Genomic DNA, 17439 nt, shown 5'->3' with positions numbered 1-17439 from the left:
GCGGAGAGAGAGAGAGAGAGAGAGAGAGAGAGAGAGCAGCGTCCAAGCTGCAGTCGTGGGCCGAGAGAGAGAGAGAGAGAGAGAGCGCGAGCGCCGCGGGTTTGCACCTGCAGTCCTGAGCAACGCATGAGAGATTAAAGAGAGAGATCGACGTGGGTGCATGCAGACCTAGAGCTGAAAGGAGTGCCTCTGATGCGAGACAGGCACAGAGAGAGAGAGAGAGAGAGAGAGAGAGAGAGAGAGAGAAGTCCCGAGCAGCGCATGAGAGAAAGAGAGCAGCGACTGCCTCTGCATTGCTCTGACGACGAGAGAGAGAGAGAGAGAGAGAGAGAAGTCCCGAGCAGCGCATAAGAGAGAGACAGCAGCGACTGCCTCTGCATTGCTCTGACGACGAGAGAGAGAGAGACAGACTATATAATTGCACACAAGGACATCATATAAAAGTGAATCCCGATTCCCCAACTTTGAATCAATTTTCCCTTATTGTGGCGTCTACGATCTGCTGCTATAAATATAGCTGCTGCATGTACATGAAAAAGAAACTGTTATGTCCGACAAAAGTCTCACATAATGCATCAGAAGAAGCATTCAAAGCATCCGACACAATTCAGTAAAAGCAAATAGTGCACCCCAGATTATTGCTTCAAAGGAAACTATGTACCTTGTTGCTCCAGGAACTGCTTGTTGAGAATGGAGACTATGGAGTCTCTAATCAATCTGTGGTGGCGTCTGCCAAATATCTCCTCTCCTCCATGGCCGCCTGCAGTGCTGCTTGCCACCTTCCTGTGCGTTGTAGGAGCTCTATCAATATGCTACTTGCTGCACTCTCTGCATTTGGACGTGGGCAAGCACAAGCTGGGAGGCCAGCTCCCTCCCGGCAGCTTGGGAATACCTCTGCTGGGCGAGACTTTGCAGTTCGCCTTCTTCAGCAGTGGCCCCATAGGCAGCCCTCTGCCTTTCTTCTCCACACGTTTGCGAAGGTTCCTCCCTCTCTTTCTCTCTCTCTCTCTCTCTTTCGCTGTGCTTTGACATATGGGGCTTCTCCTTGTATCAGGTATGGGCCAGTCTTCAAGACCCATCTGATGGGCCGCCCAACTGCGGTTTCCATGGATCCTGAGCTCTCCAAGTTTCTGCTAGCCAATGAGGGAAGGTCAATAAGGGCCTACGTTCCAAAGTCCTTCAACAAAATCTTGGGGCCCACAGTCTACCTGCACGGTGTCAGCCACCGCGCCTTTCGCGAGCTTGCAAATTTGAGCGTAAGCTCGAATGCGGTGCAGAAGCTGCATGTGGATACAATCCAAGAGCATTTCTTGGCATGCCTCAAGTCCTGGCATCAGAGGTCCTCTGCTGTACTTGATGCCCAAAAACATTGCAGAGAGGTAGCTGCATTCATTATTTCATATATATTGTGTGTTATATTTCTAGCTTGCCTTGCTTTTTATCCATTTGTATATCTAATTTTGTTTTACTTATGGTGCCTCTCCTTTGAAGTGGGCCTTCACCTACTCTGCAAAATACTTTCTCGGTTTGGAGGCTAACAACCCAATCACCGCGGCATTAATGCGCGATTACTTCGTTCTTCTAAATGGCTATGCTTCAATCCCCATTAATCTCCCAGGAACCACATACAACAATATCGTCAAGGTAATTTTTATTTTTTTGAGAAAGTAAGAACTTGAAATTACAACTGATCACACACCTGACTCTGTGAAGTGGAGCATCTTAGCTCTAGCTCAATTGATAAAGCAAGAGCCTCGTGTCTAAGGTCTTGAGTTTAAACCCCCTTGGTCGCTCGAGTGACATGTAGCCTGTAGGGTTTGTTCCCCTAGTCCATATGATGGATTGGTCGTCAAGATAATTGACACATATTGCCTTGTTTTCTAATGATAGTGCAACTTTGAAGATATTGTTAGCTTCTCAAAAACAAGGTATAGGAATCAATATTGCTTGAAATGCCCTTTGCATGCTTTTTTTTTTTTGGGTTCAATCCAGCTAGTTTTAGAGGATTGCACCCACACACCCACACCCGCATGTCATAGCGGTTGAACCATAGCAGACGCGTTTAAAGCCCCTTGTGTTTGTTGCTAGGCCCTTTGCATGCTTTTTAACTCAAATGTATTGAGAACCGAGAAAAGCAAGCTTCAAAAGGAATGAAAGAAAGTACCATAACTAATCCTTTACATGCTTTTCAACTCAAATAGAATCAGAACAGTAAGAAGCACGCTCCCAACTACTGAATTTGTCCAATAGTGTTGCTATGAGCAATGTTCACCAAAAACGTTTTTAGGAACCAATGGAGAAAAGGAGAGCTTTGAAAATCTATTGGCTTTTAGAAAAATTTAGCCAATTTTTATTGGTTTTTACACTAAAATCTTCAAAATTTAACCAGTTTCCTTCAAAGAGGCCTTCAAAATAAACCGAGAATTTTTACTTTTTTTTCTTTAAAAATACACTAAAAGCTGGTTTGTTGTGAACACTAGATATGAGAATGGCATTCAAAAGGATCTGATGAACAGACCATAGGTCAAGAAGCACCTCACCGTGTGGCTAGACCTAATTTGAAATAGCAATTATACAATGTCTTTTTTTAGCACGTATGGCAAGATGATATACAAAGGATATATGCAAGGAGCACAAGATATGGCTAAAACAAGTACAATGTACATGCACCTGTAGAGGACTCTTTCCCAACAATACTGAAAAGTTCACATTGATATGGTTGAGAGACATGTATATACATGTACACAACTAGGGCCTTCACAAAAATTGATGCATTGGCCCCACCCAAAGGCCAAATCTAGATCTTTGGGCTAAATGATAAGAATGCCCAAGCTATATTAAGTTACACAACTAATACCTAGGTATTAACTAAGTGTTATCGTATAGTATTATTTTAGTGTACAATAGGGGCTTTATAAGGCAAAAACGATAGATTTTAGAGAGGAGAGTATCGTATATAGAGGCTAGAAAGGCAATTTTGGTGCATGCAAGTGACATCTCCCGAGCTTATACTACTACGTACAAAATCTCCCAAGAACTGATAGTGGTTCAAAAGCTCTTAAAAGAGGCTTAAATGCATTTAATTCGTAGGGTTGCATAGGTTTAAAGCCAAGAGCCTTGTGCCTCGCCTACGCTGAGTACTAGTGTCACTAAGCCTTCACATAGTTTTGCGAGATGGATAGCCCCAATGCTTCCTCGTCGGGTGGGGACTCCATTGGAGGGATGTCTAGAGACTTGCCTATAGGACTACGTGAAGAGAACCTCTTGTTGCCGGTGGTTCTTCAGATGGGGAGGATTTTTGGATAGGAGCTGCCTCGAGAGGGGAGTACTCGACTACCCACCCCTTCTTTCATTTGCGTTTGGTGGTGTGGCATTGGCATATTTTTCTTGTTGGGGATTTGGCAGCATCCCTCCTTCATTTTGAAGCACTCTTGCTCGCTAGATCCTCTCTCTGGTTGGGGTTTGGTTGCCATATGGGAGTTGACACACTGGTGGCAACGCCATTCCGACTTGTGGAAACATGTGGCATTCCTCCCCTCTCTATGAAAGTGCATGGATGGCCCATAGCATGTATGGAGGGGTTGATCTTGTCAGCTGTGGTGACTTCTATTGGTCTTGGATCGGTGGCTTCAGGCGCATGTGGTCTCTTTTACGTATTGGACTCGACTCTTTCTGGTGGCAAAGGCACCATCACCATCATGCCATGGCACCTTCAGTTGGCACTTCTGGTGATGGAGTGTATTTTAACTGATTGAAATTGTAAAATCTCGGTTATAGTTTGAGCTTGCCTTTTAGAGAGCCTAAAAATTTACTCAAGTTTTAGTGTAATTGTCGGCATTAGATTCAAATTTTGACATAAAAATCGGGAGGGAAAAGTAGCCAACCCATGCATGCCTCAACGTTTTCGGCAATTGTTAGCCATTTCTTTTTATTGCTTAAGGCCACCATAGGTTCGTAGCATAGTGGTTTAGCTTTACCCTTATAATGTCAATGTGATGAGTTCAAATAATGAAATTTGAAAGTACGAGTGGTTTAGTGTAGCCTTTGAAATGGAGAGTGCGTGGAGTATCTTGTGTAATTCCATATAAAGAATTGAAAGGGGAGAGAGAAAGAGTTGAGGTACAATTTTGTCTTCATTTCTTTGATAAGAATCTAGGTGGATTCACATGGGGCCCCAAGGCAAAAAGGTAGCACGTGGAGAGAGAGAGAGAGAGAGAGAGGTTCTATGTACGAGGGGCAAGCAAGGCACGAGATTTCTTGCTCGGACACAAGATAGGCCTTAGATTATTTTTTGTGCTTCTGCGCGCGAAGAGATATGCTCGCTGCTGAGGTTGCGAGTCAAGAGCTCCAGAGGTAGCCGAGCACAACCAGTGTCTCTGGCGTGAGCAGGGGCCGGAGGTCGCATGGAGCTTGTGGGCGGCTTCGAGTGGCCACCATCGGCAGGGTGAAGGCATCTCTCTGTGGTGGATTTGCAGCGGCATCTCTCTCTCTCTCTCTGCGTGTTCTGCAGCCCATAGGCTTGCACAATATTGGGATGCCTCGTTGCGGCCTCAGGTGATAGTAGCGATGCAGATGAGTAGCGCAGGGAGAGGAGCACGGAGCGGACGAGGGAAATCCATTTGAGTTTTGGAGCCTTCTTGTGGAATCTCATTAAGATTCTGATTAATAAACGTGGAATGGACCCAGACTTACTTAAGTCTGTCAAACAAGAACTAGTTACCCAATGTTTAGTGATTCGATGGTCCTCAGAAAATAATCATAGACCCAAACTCAAACTCTCTTATTGAATTAAGTGAAATATGACAATAATGATGCCCAAGATGACTTAAGAGTTAACAAGAATATACACAGGACTGCATGTCTACGATTTTGGGTTAATTCATTAGTTGGAATCAAGGGAGATCCTCTTGTTGTGTTAAGAGAAGGAAAGGTATATGCTTCTTCAAGAATGATCTGTGTGTAGGGGGGAAACACTTTCAAAGACATGCCCTTCTTGTTTGTACCCAAATTGTTAGATTTTGCTTCTTTTATAATATCTAGAAGGTTAGGAATTGCCGCGTCTTTGATAACAACCTATCTTTGGCTAGCTTCTCAATGATTGTATAGGAAAGTGAGAAGCTGATATATGTGATAAGTAAAAGTCACAACTCGGATGACTGGATGAGGGTGACCCGGGCCTTTTGCTAACAGTGCTCTTGATACTGGTTTGTCAGCTTGATGTCATTTCAGAACCTCAAAGCTCAACATGGGTAAGCTCAACATGGGTTTGAGGTTGATTTGTAATTTTGTCTATGACATTTTAATACAATCACTCACAATTGTGAGTTTTGAAAAAAAGAAAAAGAGAAGGAAAGGTAAATTGGATTTGAGAAGCTGCTGATGTGACAAATGGGTAGCCGTGGACACTCTCTCTCTCTCTCTCTCTCTCTCTCTCTCTCTCTCTCTCTCTCTCTCTCTCTCTCTCTCTCTTTCTCTCTTTCTCTCTCTCTAGCGAATCCACACAAGCAGAACTGAGAGCGTCACTAAAAATGGAGACGGCGGAGCATTAGTGTGCACAACCCAGGCATGGGCAGCATCGGAGACGGGTGGCACAAGGTTGTAGAAGTCTCTCCCCTCTCTCTCTCTCTCTCTCTCTCTCTCCATTCATCCACGATGTTCTGTCCTAGTGTGTGTGTGTGTGTGTGTGTGTGTGTGTGTGTGTGTGTGTGTGTGTGTGTGTGTGTGTGTTTTGTCTCTGTTGTGAGAAGCTCGATCTCCTTTTCTCTCTGTGTGTGATAGGGTTTCTGTAGGCCAAGATTGAGTTGGCCCCAATCCAAGGCTACCCATGGCCAGCATTTGCATGTGCGATGGCCATGTTGGAGATGAGGAGCACAACATTATGGGGCGGGGGGGGAGGGGACAAAAAAGGAGGTTGAGGTTGTGGCCTCCTACGGGGCCTGCAGATCTGGAGCCAGGGCCCCCCGGGGGGGGGAGGGACCTCATCACTATATCACACGAGCATGCTCAAATGAGATCAATGGTGGAGGAAAATGCAGGGCGTGTCATCGTGCACTGTCAGATTCGTCAATTTCCCTGAATTTACTAGTCTACCCGAATTTACAAATTTGCCCCGAATTCACTAATCGGCCCACATTTACATTATGGCATACTCGAATCCCCTATATTTCAATGAACGCATGCAGGCGTAGTGGAGGTTAGTGCACATGGCTCGCAGTGGGAAGGTCGTAGGTTCAGGACATGGGGTGTGAACAGCCCCGAATTTACAAGGCTACCTGAATTTACCAAACGTCCCGAATTTACAAATGTGCATGATGGTCTAAATCACCTCAACCGTAGATCCCATTTGAAGCTGCCTGTGCGAGATAGTGTGGAGGGGCGACGATGGCGTGCGAATACAGGGGAGCACGGGCAAGAAGCGTCGTTGCAGTTGAGGCACGGAACAAGAGGCGAAGGGGATTTAATTTTTTTTAAATATGGTGGAGATTTCGTTTAATGAAGTGCAAAGGAGCTAGTAAGGTTGCAAGCAAACGTCGCTTTTCTTCGCATGCACCAGTCAGCTGCTCTGTCGTCGACACATCGCCTTGTCACATCAGGTCACTACCCTTGTTTTCAGAGCTTAGCTGGATGTCCATCTCACTGGCACACTTTCCTCGGAAGTGTGCTCTGATCGCGCCGTCTGATTGGCTGTGGAGCAGCTTTTCCAACTTCATCACCAAGCTCAGTGTGACACCATTTCCACCGGCCGTTGAAAGCGAGACTGCTCTCACACAAGGCATGGTAGCATGGTCAAGGCCATCAAACTCACGAAGGACAGGCGACCCAGTCTGATAGGGCCTAAGTAGAATGTAGTATGTGTGCACAATGTTAAAAAATGTGGATCTGAAGTAGATGCGATTCGAACGAAAGCCAAAAGCTGGTCACAGTGGCAAGTGGGGGGGAGGATTTTGGGGCAAGTGGCGTATGCCTAATTGTCTTCGAAGTTGAAACCGCCCTTCTCTTTGGCAGTTGAAGTTGCTTTCAGAGGCGGTGAGCGGCGAGCGGCGGCTTGGCACGCTTTTAAGCCACAGGCTCTCTCTCTCTCTCTCTCTCTCTCTCTCTCTCTCTCTCTCTCTCTCTCTCTCTCTCTCTCTCTCTCTCTCTCTCTCTCTCTCTCTCTCTCTCTCTCTCAGTTTGCCTGCGTCAACTTCTACACGCATATTGGTCAGAGTGGGTTAGCGAGCTGACGCTTTGGCTATAATGGCTTGGTAGGAGAGAAGAGGCAAGCACCTCTCTCTCTCTCTCTCTCTCTCTCTCTCTCTCTCTCTCTCTCTCTCTCTCTCTCTCTCTCTCTCTCAACTTGCCTACGTTGACTTCTGGTCAAGGTAAGCTCACAAAACAATGGCTTGGTAGGAGAGAAGAAGCAAGCACCTATGTGTGTGTGTGTGCGCGCGAGCTCGTGCGCGCGCACGTGCTTCAACTGTCTCTAGCTCTCGTGAGGTGTTGAGGGTGGGGGAGATGACGGGCTGAGGGGTGCATGTGGCGTGTAGTGAGGACTCTTGTATTGACCCATGCAACGACGGGGTGCATGACTGCAAGGGGAGGGGAGGGAATCTTTGGAGGTATCCCCAATTATTTTGAGTTTTTTGGAGAGCGAGTAGTAGGTAGAGTAGGTCACTACAACCTTTTGAAAAGGGTTATTAGGGAGAATATGGGAAGATTCCCTTGGTTTTGGGGAGGGGAAATGTTAATGGAGATTGAAAAGGAAGAGTGGATTGTGGGAGCCGACAGCTGGCACAATTGTTTGGGAGCAGGAGCAAGCAAGGGACCTCGGAGCATTCGTGGCAAGGAACGTAGGTGGCACTATATGTGGATCCATGCTCAACATGTTCAATCACATGTGTGTGTTATGAGCCTTCACACATGTGGGCAAATGACAGCGGCACTAGCAAGGGATGAAGGCGACCTGCTCGCGGGTTTTGTTTTTACATGAAAAGGTGCAGAAGTTGGGCTGACGGCCTCACACGATGCAGAGGCATGGAGCAAAGGTTGTCTCTAAATGAGAGGGCCATGAGCTCAATTGCCACCTCTGATGCGAGTTGTCGCCTCCTCATTTTGAAGCTTCCCATGTGTTGGCGTACCTATGGACAAGTTGAACAACCTGTATGCAGGTGCATGGTAGTACCCCTCCTTCTTGTCTCATAGGCAAATTGTGTTGGAATGGAGCGCGTTGCAGCTTTTGTGACAAACGTGCAGGGGAGCAGGGTTCCCATTTGCAACAATGAACGTGAAGAGAGAGGGAGAGATCGTAGCCGGAGGAACACATGCTTGACATAGGTAGAGCAAGCTCATGGAGTCGGGGGTCTACGCAGAGGCGATGATTGTGGGGGTCAACACTTTTACCTTTGAATGGACAGATTCTTGGGAATCTTGCTCACTAATTAATGGGATTTTAGTAGAATAGACCGAGTGGGTAGGTGATACATGTCAGGTGCAACAGAAGAGAATAAGGATTTGCTCAGATCTAGTACTCCACACACAAACACAAGGGACACTTTACTTCACTAGAAAGAATTGAACTGAACTGAAAGGAAGAGAGAAAAAAGAGACGACACAGGGATGTCGAGTCCCAATTTAAGACCCCCCTTGCTCTGCTACTAGAGCAAGTACTTTCTTTATTCTTCTACAAATGCGACTACAATGATGGTGATGCTGAAGGGTATTGATTCTACTGAGGTACTGAAGGGGTCTATGTCAAAGACGATGATGTCGATGAGGGGTTCTGTGGGTTCTATGTCGAAGACAGAGAGGTCGACGACGAAGTCTATGTCAAAGACGATGAAGTCAACGACGAGGCACTAAGGGTCTTCGTCGACGACGATGAAGTCGATGACGGTAGTATGTCAAAGACGGTGAAGTCGACGACGGTTCTGTGTCAAAGACGGTGATGTCAATAACGAGATCTATGTCGAAGACGATGAAGTCAACGATGGTACTGTGTCGAAGATGGTGAAGTCGACGACGGGTACTGTTGGTCTATGTCGACCGACGATGATGTCGACGATGATGATGGTGACTGTGACGATGACGACGATGGTGTCGTCGTCAAGTCCGGGATTGTGATGACGATGAAGAAGGTGGTGTCGTCAAGATAGGGATTTGCGATGACGATGATGAAGGTGTCATCGTCAAGATAGGGACTGTGATGATGATGAGGATGACGATGTCGAAGATGGTGTCGGTGATGATGGCGTCAATGCTGAAAACTGAAAACGCTAGATGTTCTGTATGGATTTGCTACTATGACGGCACTGTGGCTTGGATCTGCAACCGCCAAGTCGCACTAATGCTAAAATGAAAAAATGTTGGCTGATCTGGCTGAATTCCGAAAACGCTAGGCTGATCTAATTGTAGATGGGGAATCTGGCGAGGATCTACAATCGGGTAGGAGCGGAGTCTTGCAAGGCTAAGGGCTGACACTGAAAACGCTAGTGGCTGATGGCTGAAAAAACTGATTGTTGAAGGGTGAAATCGTTGATCCTTGAGAAAATGTTGGGACCTGTGGGTGCCTGCCCTTCTGTGTCTTGCTTCTTCTGCTTCTACTGAGTGCCCAATGGGTTTCTTTTATAGATCTTTAGCAATTTTCCCTACCTAATTTTCCAACAAACTCACCAAAAGAATTTCAAAAGTCACTTTTAATAAAATGACTTATAATAGGTGGTTCATGCGGTAAAAGGCCTGCATGATGAAATGAATGTTCTTGTGCAAGAGAGGGTATGCAAGTGTGACTAGCCTGGACATGCACGTCCTGCTAGAGGCTCACAAAGGTGCCAGGCTGAGCCCTAAGCTAAGACTGATGCTAGACAATGGCAGAAGTGTGTCCACGTGGTGCAAGTGAAATGTGCACGTGACAATACATGTATGAGTACTAGAATGGGGCATCCTTAGCATGGATCCATGTTGCACTTATATGGTTCGAGAGGCTCTCAATCCTGGCGTATAAGACCTAGGGTAAGTAGACCTTGAGATCCTCCTCCCAACCACCCATTATAAAGGCAGGCTTCTAGCCTCTTGCCCTAGACGGATCCCTGGCCGTGGTCCGTGACTCCCTGTCCTTGCCCTTGTCCTGACAGTACTCCCCCCTTAAGGAAGAGTTTTCATCCTTGAAAACAAAAGTGGGAAACTTCTTCTTAAGAGAACTAATGTTTTCCCAAGTGGCACTTTCTTCAGGTTGATCTTTTCACTTCATTAAAGCTTGTCGACGTACATGATGACGCGTACGTAAATCATGATAGTCAAGAATTTGTTCAGGTTCATGCGGTAGGGTAGGAGGTTCAACAAAATCGACCATAATGTGTTAGTCAATGACATTGTCGTCCCCTTGTAATTGCTTACGTAAACGGCTTACATGAAACATCGGATGGACACGAGAGTGTGTGGGTAACGATAGTTTGTAGGCACGATCACCAACTCGCTTGAGTATTTTGAAAGGCCCACAATATCTTAGAGATAATTTAGGTGTTGGCCCAATTTAAAGACTTTTTGAATGCTCTGGCACACGTAAAAATACTTCCTCCCCTTCCTCAAAGGTAACTTGTCGACGTTTCTCATCATCTCACTTCTTATACCGATCCTACGCTTTTCGGACATTCTGACGAGCGAGTTTCAGCATACCTATATGGTCTTGGAGAAAATCCCTAAACTACTGCAGTTTTTCAGTTGCCAACTCCACCATAATGGGGAATGACCTAGGTAGAAAACCATACATGAGCATAAAAGGATTAAATCCAGTCGTGACATGCTTAGAACTATTGCAAACTCAAGAAGAGGTAGATATTCTTCCCAATCTATTTATTTCTTGCTAACGTATGCATGTAGCATATCCTCTAGCACTTGGTTAACTCGTTCACTCTGACCATCCGTTTCTGGATTATCAGTTGTACTGAGGTTGAGTTGTGTACCCAATTTTTTAAACACAGCCCTCCAAAATGATTGTTAAACTTGGGATCATGATCACCCACAATGTTACTTTGCAAGCCATACAACCTGTATAGATTGTCCACAAATAACTTGGCTAAGTTTGGAGTGTTAATCATTGATTTTCTTGGAATAAACTTACATAGTATAGTCAGCCGGTCTACAACCACCCATACTGAGTCATGACCTTGTACAGTGGTTGGTAAACCCACAATAAAATCCATAGAGATACTTTTCCATTTCCCATTGGGAATCTCCACGGGATGTAAGAGTCCTCCAGCCTTCACGCGCTTTGCTTTGTTAACTTGACACTTTTGGCAATGCAATACATAATCTTGAACAAAGACATGTAAACCTGGCCAGTAAAACGTCGTTGTATGAGAGCATAAGTCTTTTTAATACCCGGGTGCCCTGCACTTGGACTATCATGACATTCATAAAGAATTTGGCACCGAATGTCGATGTCCATCGGTACACAAACTCTCCCCTTGTGGAGTAGGTACCCATTGTCGATGGTAAAATTCTTCCATCACTGTTGTTCGACATCACTCGACAGAGAAGAACTGTGTGTGGAGGTTAACAATACTCTACCAGCATTGGAGTGAGAAGGATCACTCATTTGCATATGGCTCCACACTTTGGAATATGCGTCATCACACTCATATTTGCCCTTTAGAGAATCCAAAATTCACTACAAAGTTCCGTGAACAAAAGAGAATTGATCTCAGGCATACGACTAAGAGCATCAGCTACCACATTGTATCGTCCTTTACGATACCGGAGCTTCGCATCATACTCTTGAAGGATCTTAGCCCACCTGGCTTTTCGACCCTTCAAGTCAGTTTGTTGTGTAAACCATTTAATGCTTTCATGGTCAAACACAATCTCAAATTGAGCGCCATACAAAGAATGTCTCCATGTCTTCAAGGCAGACACTATTGCATAGAGCTCGCGTTCATAAGCAGAATAATTCTGTTGTGCTGAATCAAGCTTCTTACTTTCAAATGCAATTGGCCGCCCTTCTTGTAGTAGGACTGCTCCAATAGCACAGTCACTAGCATTTGTTTCCAAAAAGAATGGTTTCAAAGGATCTACAATAACTAGAATAGGAGTTGAAGCTAATGCATCCTTGAGCGTATCGAAACTATGCTGTTGAGCGGTTCCCCATTGAAAGGTCTTGCCTTTGCCTTTCAGTTGGTGTCATGGGAACAACAATATTAGCATAGTTTTTAACAAACCTACAATAAAAACTTGCAAATCCCAAGAAAATCTATAATTCTTCCAGATTTTAAGGAGAAGGCCACCGCCGAATGGTATCCACTTTGGATTGATCCATGTGTAGCCCAGTAGCTGACATAACATGCCCAAGATAGTGAATTTCCTTCTTCAGAATTACACTTGGATTCTTTGGCATACAATTGATTTGTTCATAACAATTCGAACGCCTGCCTCAGATGTTGTAAATGTTCTTCCTCAGAAGCATTGTATACTAGAATGTCATCGAGAAAAATGATAACAAATTTGCCCAAGTACGGTTTCAAGACACTATCCATAAGTGTCATGAATGTTGCGGGCGCATTGGTTAACCCAAAAGGCATAACCAAAAACTCGTAGTGTCTAAACCTATTCGAAATGCAGTTTTGGATCAGATATCAGCAAGTCGAATACGTACTTGGTGATAACCCGACCACAAGTCTATTTTCGTAAAAATACGAGCATGAGTGAGTTTTTCAAACAACTCATCCACGCATGGCAATGGGTACTTTTTTTTAACAGTAACCGCATTTAATCCACGGTAGTCTACGCACATGTGCATACTACCATCCTTTTTCTTCACTAATAGGATAGGAGAAGCCCATGGTGAAGAACTGGGTTGGATAAACCCTCTACCAAGATAGCAGCAAGCTGACGTTCCACCTCAGCAGCTTAAGAATAAATCATTATGTAGGGTGATTTACTGATTGGTTTACTGACTGCAACCACGTCAATGCTATGTTGCACCGATTGTATCGGAGGTAATCCTGATGGTAAATCATTAGGAAAAACATCGTGAAATTCCTTAAGTAAATTTTGTAAGTCACTAGCAACCTTTGCTTGTTGAGAAATAGCCATTGGTGGAAGAGGTGAGAGAGAAGCATGCGGCGTTGAGGAATATTCAACGGATTCAATATTGGAAAGAAAGTGACACAATGAGTAACACAAGAAAACTTTATCTATTTCATTATCAGAAACAAGCTGCATAAGCTCGGCTGTACATATCAGTGGGTGAGAAAGGCACATCCTTCTCTTCTAACAACAACACATGTGCGCCATGGGATTCAAGCATCAAGTTGTTGTGCTCATAGCTACGCTTCAGTGATGGTCCTAGGCTATGCAACCATTCCCTACCAAGTACCACATTTGCCCTCTCCATATTCATAACCTGAAAATCCAAGTATGTGGAATAGCCTTGTATCTCCAACGATACAACTCGGACTTGAGTATCCCATATTTCGGCATCATAACCATTCATCATTGCTACCTTGTAGTGGTGGAAATTGGAGTTTGGGGCAATTTGAGTTTTTTCACTAATGCATAATTAATGAAATTGTGAGTGGCACCGTCATCTACCAAGATGCGCACCTTGTGCCCTTGAAGAGATCCGTGCATACGCACTAACTCATGTGGATCGAAGGTCTGTTGCCACATGGAAGCTGTGATACAGCATTCATGCACCACCACCGTATGTGTTACTTCCACCGTAGAGAATCATGAGGGAGACTCAAGAGGCAGCAGTTGCACTGTGTGCACTGCTTTCTCCTTGCCGTGAGCAACAGATTTTCCCTTGGGATAATCCTTTTTGCCATGGAAGCTTCCCAAGCATTGAAAGCATAACTTCTCTTTTTTAGCCTTATCAAAGTCCTCGGGAGAGAGAGGACCATGGGACCCCTTGGTTTTTTTAGCTGCTTCAAAATTGGCTACTATAAATTTCCTTTTATTGTGCCCATATTGTGGTGTATATTACCATGTGTATTAGCAGGCACGTGATTATTATGTGATTTCTTTTCCTCTGGATCATCATGAATGTGTGCTTTCACTACGGTGTCCTCCTCAAGTGTTTTAGGGTCCTGAGTCTTGACATGCTTCTTAAGCTTGGGCATCAGACCGAGGATAAACCCACGTACTTGCTGAAAGATGTCTAGTCCTTCCAACTTAAGGATAACATCGCGATAGTGAGAGATATATTCAAGTAATGATGGGTTTTGGTGCATGGAACACATGACCCAAGCCGTCCAATTTCGACCTGCCTCATTTGTAGGCAAAAATTCTTTTCGAAAAATAGCCTCAAAGGCTGCCCAACTCTGTGGTATGATATTCTTCTCCTTGAGAGATGTCCACCATTTGTAGGCCTTACCTTCTAGAGTCAGACTTGTTTGCAGTGCTCTGAATGCATTTGGAGTATGCCGTAAGGCATGAATTCCATCCCATTTGCTGAGAAAGATATTCACTGCATCCTTATTGCGATCTCGGTCCTCTCCCTTAAAATTCGGTGGTTTGGTGTTTTTCAACAACTCGTCCACCTCCTTTGTAGTGAGAGAGTGCAAAGAATCCAAAGATGGACCTTGTCCATGATCAGAAGGGCCTTGCCCTGATTGGCAGCGTGCTCATGCATGTGCATGTCAACAGGGCCCTTGGCCTGCTGCTGCATAAATGGTATCACTAACGTGGATAATTTAGTGACATTTTCATTTAAAGATGCAAAATTTCCTTCCATTATTGAGATGCGCGTCTGAAGTGCACGAAATTCCTGAATATCGAACAATTCATAAGCGTCATCACCTCCCGTAGAGTCCTGGGCACCCTCCGTGAGAGTATCCGGCCGCGAGCCATCATTGGGAGGATCAGGCGTACGATGCTCGAAATCAAAGGTCATATTGATATCTGAATCCATGGCAACACCGTGCAGTGTAAGAAAGAGAAAGAAGAATACCTTGATTAAAAAAACAATCCCGTAGCGATAGTATGCACCGCAAATGATAATTAGCCATGCTAATTACGTTGGTCATCAAAGCTTTAATCAACCCATAAATCCATCCGTGCACGTACCCTGCTTGGACACGTCATAGTCAATTCGATTGCAAATGGTGATTTCTTTAGTGCAATCGGCTCTATGGACACTGTCGCCAATGGGCCAAATATTGAAATTGTCAAACTACGCAGGGAATTGTCGACTGCTGCTTGCTATAAGTGGGAAATCGTCGATTGCTAATTGCCCCTGGCCCTTTGCTGATGGTAGACAAGTGCGCCTTCGAAGGCGACCACCGTGGGAACTTGCCCCAAAGATTATTTTAGGTTTGCCCTAATGTTTTTGGGCGGCCCAATATGGCAAGGCCCAAAGTTTCCAAGCAGTGGCGATGGGGCAGCAACGGCCCCGACTGCGAGCAAGAGGGGGAGAGAGAGAGAGAGAGAGAGAGAGAGAGAGAGAGAGAGAGAGAGAGAGAGAGAGAGAGAGAGAGAGAGAGAGAGAGAGAGAGAGAGAGAGAGAGAGAGAGCGCTCTGTGGCTCGACACGATTGGTGCCTGTGACGTGTTTTGTTGGCCCGTCCTGCGCGCACAATCCAAGCCTGGTAGCACGTTGATTGGGTGAGGTCGACTGCACGTCCCTCCTCGTCGCAAGAGGCTCTACACACGCTCTGGAACCTTGGCGTCCTTCCCCACTTGGCAAGAGAGAAGCCTCATGGCATGCAGCATATGTAAGAGGCTTAAAAGAGAAGCACCATGCCTTTTTTTCCCCAATGAAGTGATTGGCTCTTGATACCAGTATAAGACCTAGGGTAGCTAGAGACCTTGAGATCCTCCTCCCAACCACCCATAATAAAGGCAGGCTCCTAGCCTCTTGCCCTAGACGGATCCCCTATCGACATTGCCTAGCCCGGCCACCTGTGACTCCCTGGCCTTGCCCTTGTCCTGACATGGTGTCTTCCAATGAGTATTTTGGTCATCTTTTGGTGGTTTTGAGGTGCTATGGTCACCTAGTTGTAGCCGAAGAAGGCATTTGTAGAAAACTATAAGCTTCCTTTCAATATAGAAGTGTTGTAGAGGTTCTGATGCAAAATATAAGCATTAGCAAGTTCCATTGAGAAATTGAAAGGTGAACAAATATGCTTTAAAAAGGAGTTGGGGCACAAGGGCAAGCTCGTCTCTTGTGTTTGGTTTTATGGGCAGAGTACCCTCACAAATAGAGCTCATCAAATGGATTTTTAGTCCGGCAGTCTCAACCATGGCGGAACGATTGATTATATCAATATCTCACCAAAGGGTTCTACACTATTAAATTCAACAACCCCAAGGTGATTGACAACATCCTAGCTAAAAGCCCGTTCTACCTCAACGGCTCATCAGCTTGGGTTCTACCAAGAAATCCGGCCTTAGCTAACAGGGCCCTACTAGAAGGGCAATTAGATGTCAGCCTGAAATGAGGGTTGGTCAAACCTATTCCCAAGTTCGTATGCCTCTCTTTGCTAAAGGACTGGTGGATTATCTCCATGATGACACTTGCGTACAAGATCATTTCTAAGGAAATTGCTCTAAGACTTGCTCCAACCTGGAACAGAATCATCACCCCCACCAACACGGTTTTATAAAATGAAGGTCAATATATGACAACATATTGGCTACCATGGTTGGCATTGAATACGCTTCTTTCACCAAGCAAGAATGTATCCTCCTCTAAATTGATCTAGATAATGCTTATGATAGAATCTCATGGTCCTACATTGAGTTAGTCTTGAATGCCTTAGGCTTTGGTCCCATAATGTGTGCATTAGTTTGTACGCTTGGGGAAGGTAGTCTCTTCAACAACAAGGTAGTGGGAGGGTTTGAGGTCAAGCGTTCGATCAAGCAAGGATGCCCACTAGCCCCATTCCCTTTTGCAATTATCTCTCACCCGCTGCTGTCTGCCACACAATATCATCAAAACGAGCTACAATGAGTTTGGCCTCAAATACTCAAAGATTCCTAGACTTCGAGACCTGGTTCGGGTAGAAAAATCTAGTAATTTGGATGCACACCAAAAGGGTCTGGCTTTGGAATCCACGCCCTCCCAAGATCAAGTCATCAGTAAAGAAGATGATATTCCAATTCCTCCATACCCATTTGCAAACCGTAGCGGCCAGCCCCCGTGAAGTAGGGCACTTGATAAATAGATGAAGAGGGTCTTCAAAGACTGGCCCTCTAGAAAGCACAGTAGGCAAGGCTCCCAAAGCACCTTCCATATGAATACCTTCATGTATTTAGGCCATTTAGTATCCCAAATGACCGTAACACTCTTTTGTCGGTGTTGTTTTGACTAGTTTTTCTTCCAGATCTTGGTGAGTGGTCGAACCAATCTTTGTATATCAATACATTATAAATACTCTAGGTCTTGGAAATCGAGCACACTCTGTCTTTCGGCCAATGGCATGCTATCCAGTCAATTTCTGATCCATTGATAGGTGGAGGTGAGGAT

At 45.1% G+C, this 17439-nt stretch overlaps 1 protein-coding gene across 2 annotated transcripts in view; it reads left to right on the top strand.

The window, feature by feature from the left end:
- The first annotated feature begins 631 nt into the window (after positions 1-631).
- LOC147431556 (cytochrome P450 724B1-like) overlaps positions 632-17439 on the top strand; it is a 55740-nt gene continuing 38932 nt past the window's right edge. The window contains exons 1-3 of one of the 2 annotated variants that reach the window (XM_086494114.1): positions 632-980; positions 1055-1379; positions 1492-1644. In XM_086494114.1, the coding sequence (XP_086350240.1) occupies positions 691-980; positions 1055-1379; positions 1492-1644 (768 nt within the window). In that variant the 5' untranslated portion in view covers positions 632-690. The remainder of the gene's footprint in view (positions 981-1054; positions 1380-1491; positions 1645-17439) is intronic. The other variant, XM_086494113.1, reaches the window with a different exon arrangement.

This window comes from Adiantum capillus-veneris, chromosome 21 (assembly GCF_014529385.1).
Source record: "Adiantum capillus-veneris isolate H3 chromosome 21, ASM1452938v2, whole genome shotgun sequence".
Classification (NCBI taxonomy): Eukaryota; Viridiplantae; Streptophyta; class Polypodiopsida; order Polypodiales; family Pteridaceae; genus Adiantum; species Adiantum capillus-veneris.
The sequence above is the reverse complement of the archived record's forward strand: the minus strand, read 5'-3'. Positions and strand labels throughout refer to the sequence as shown.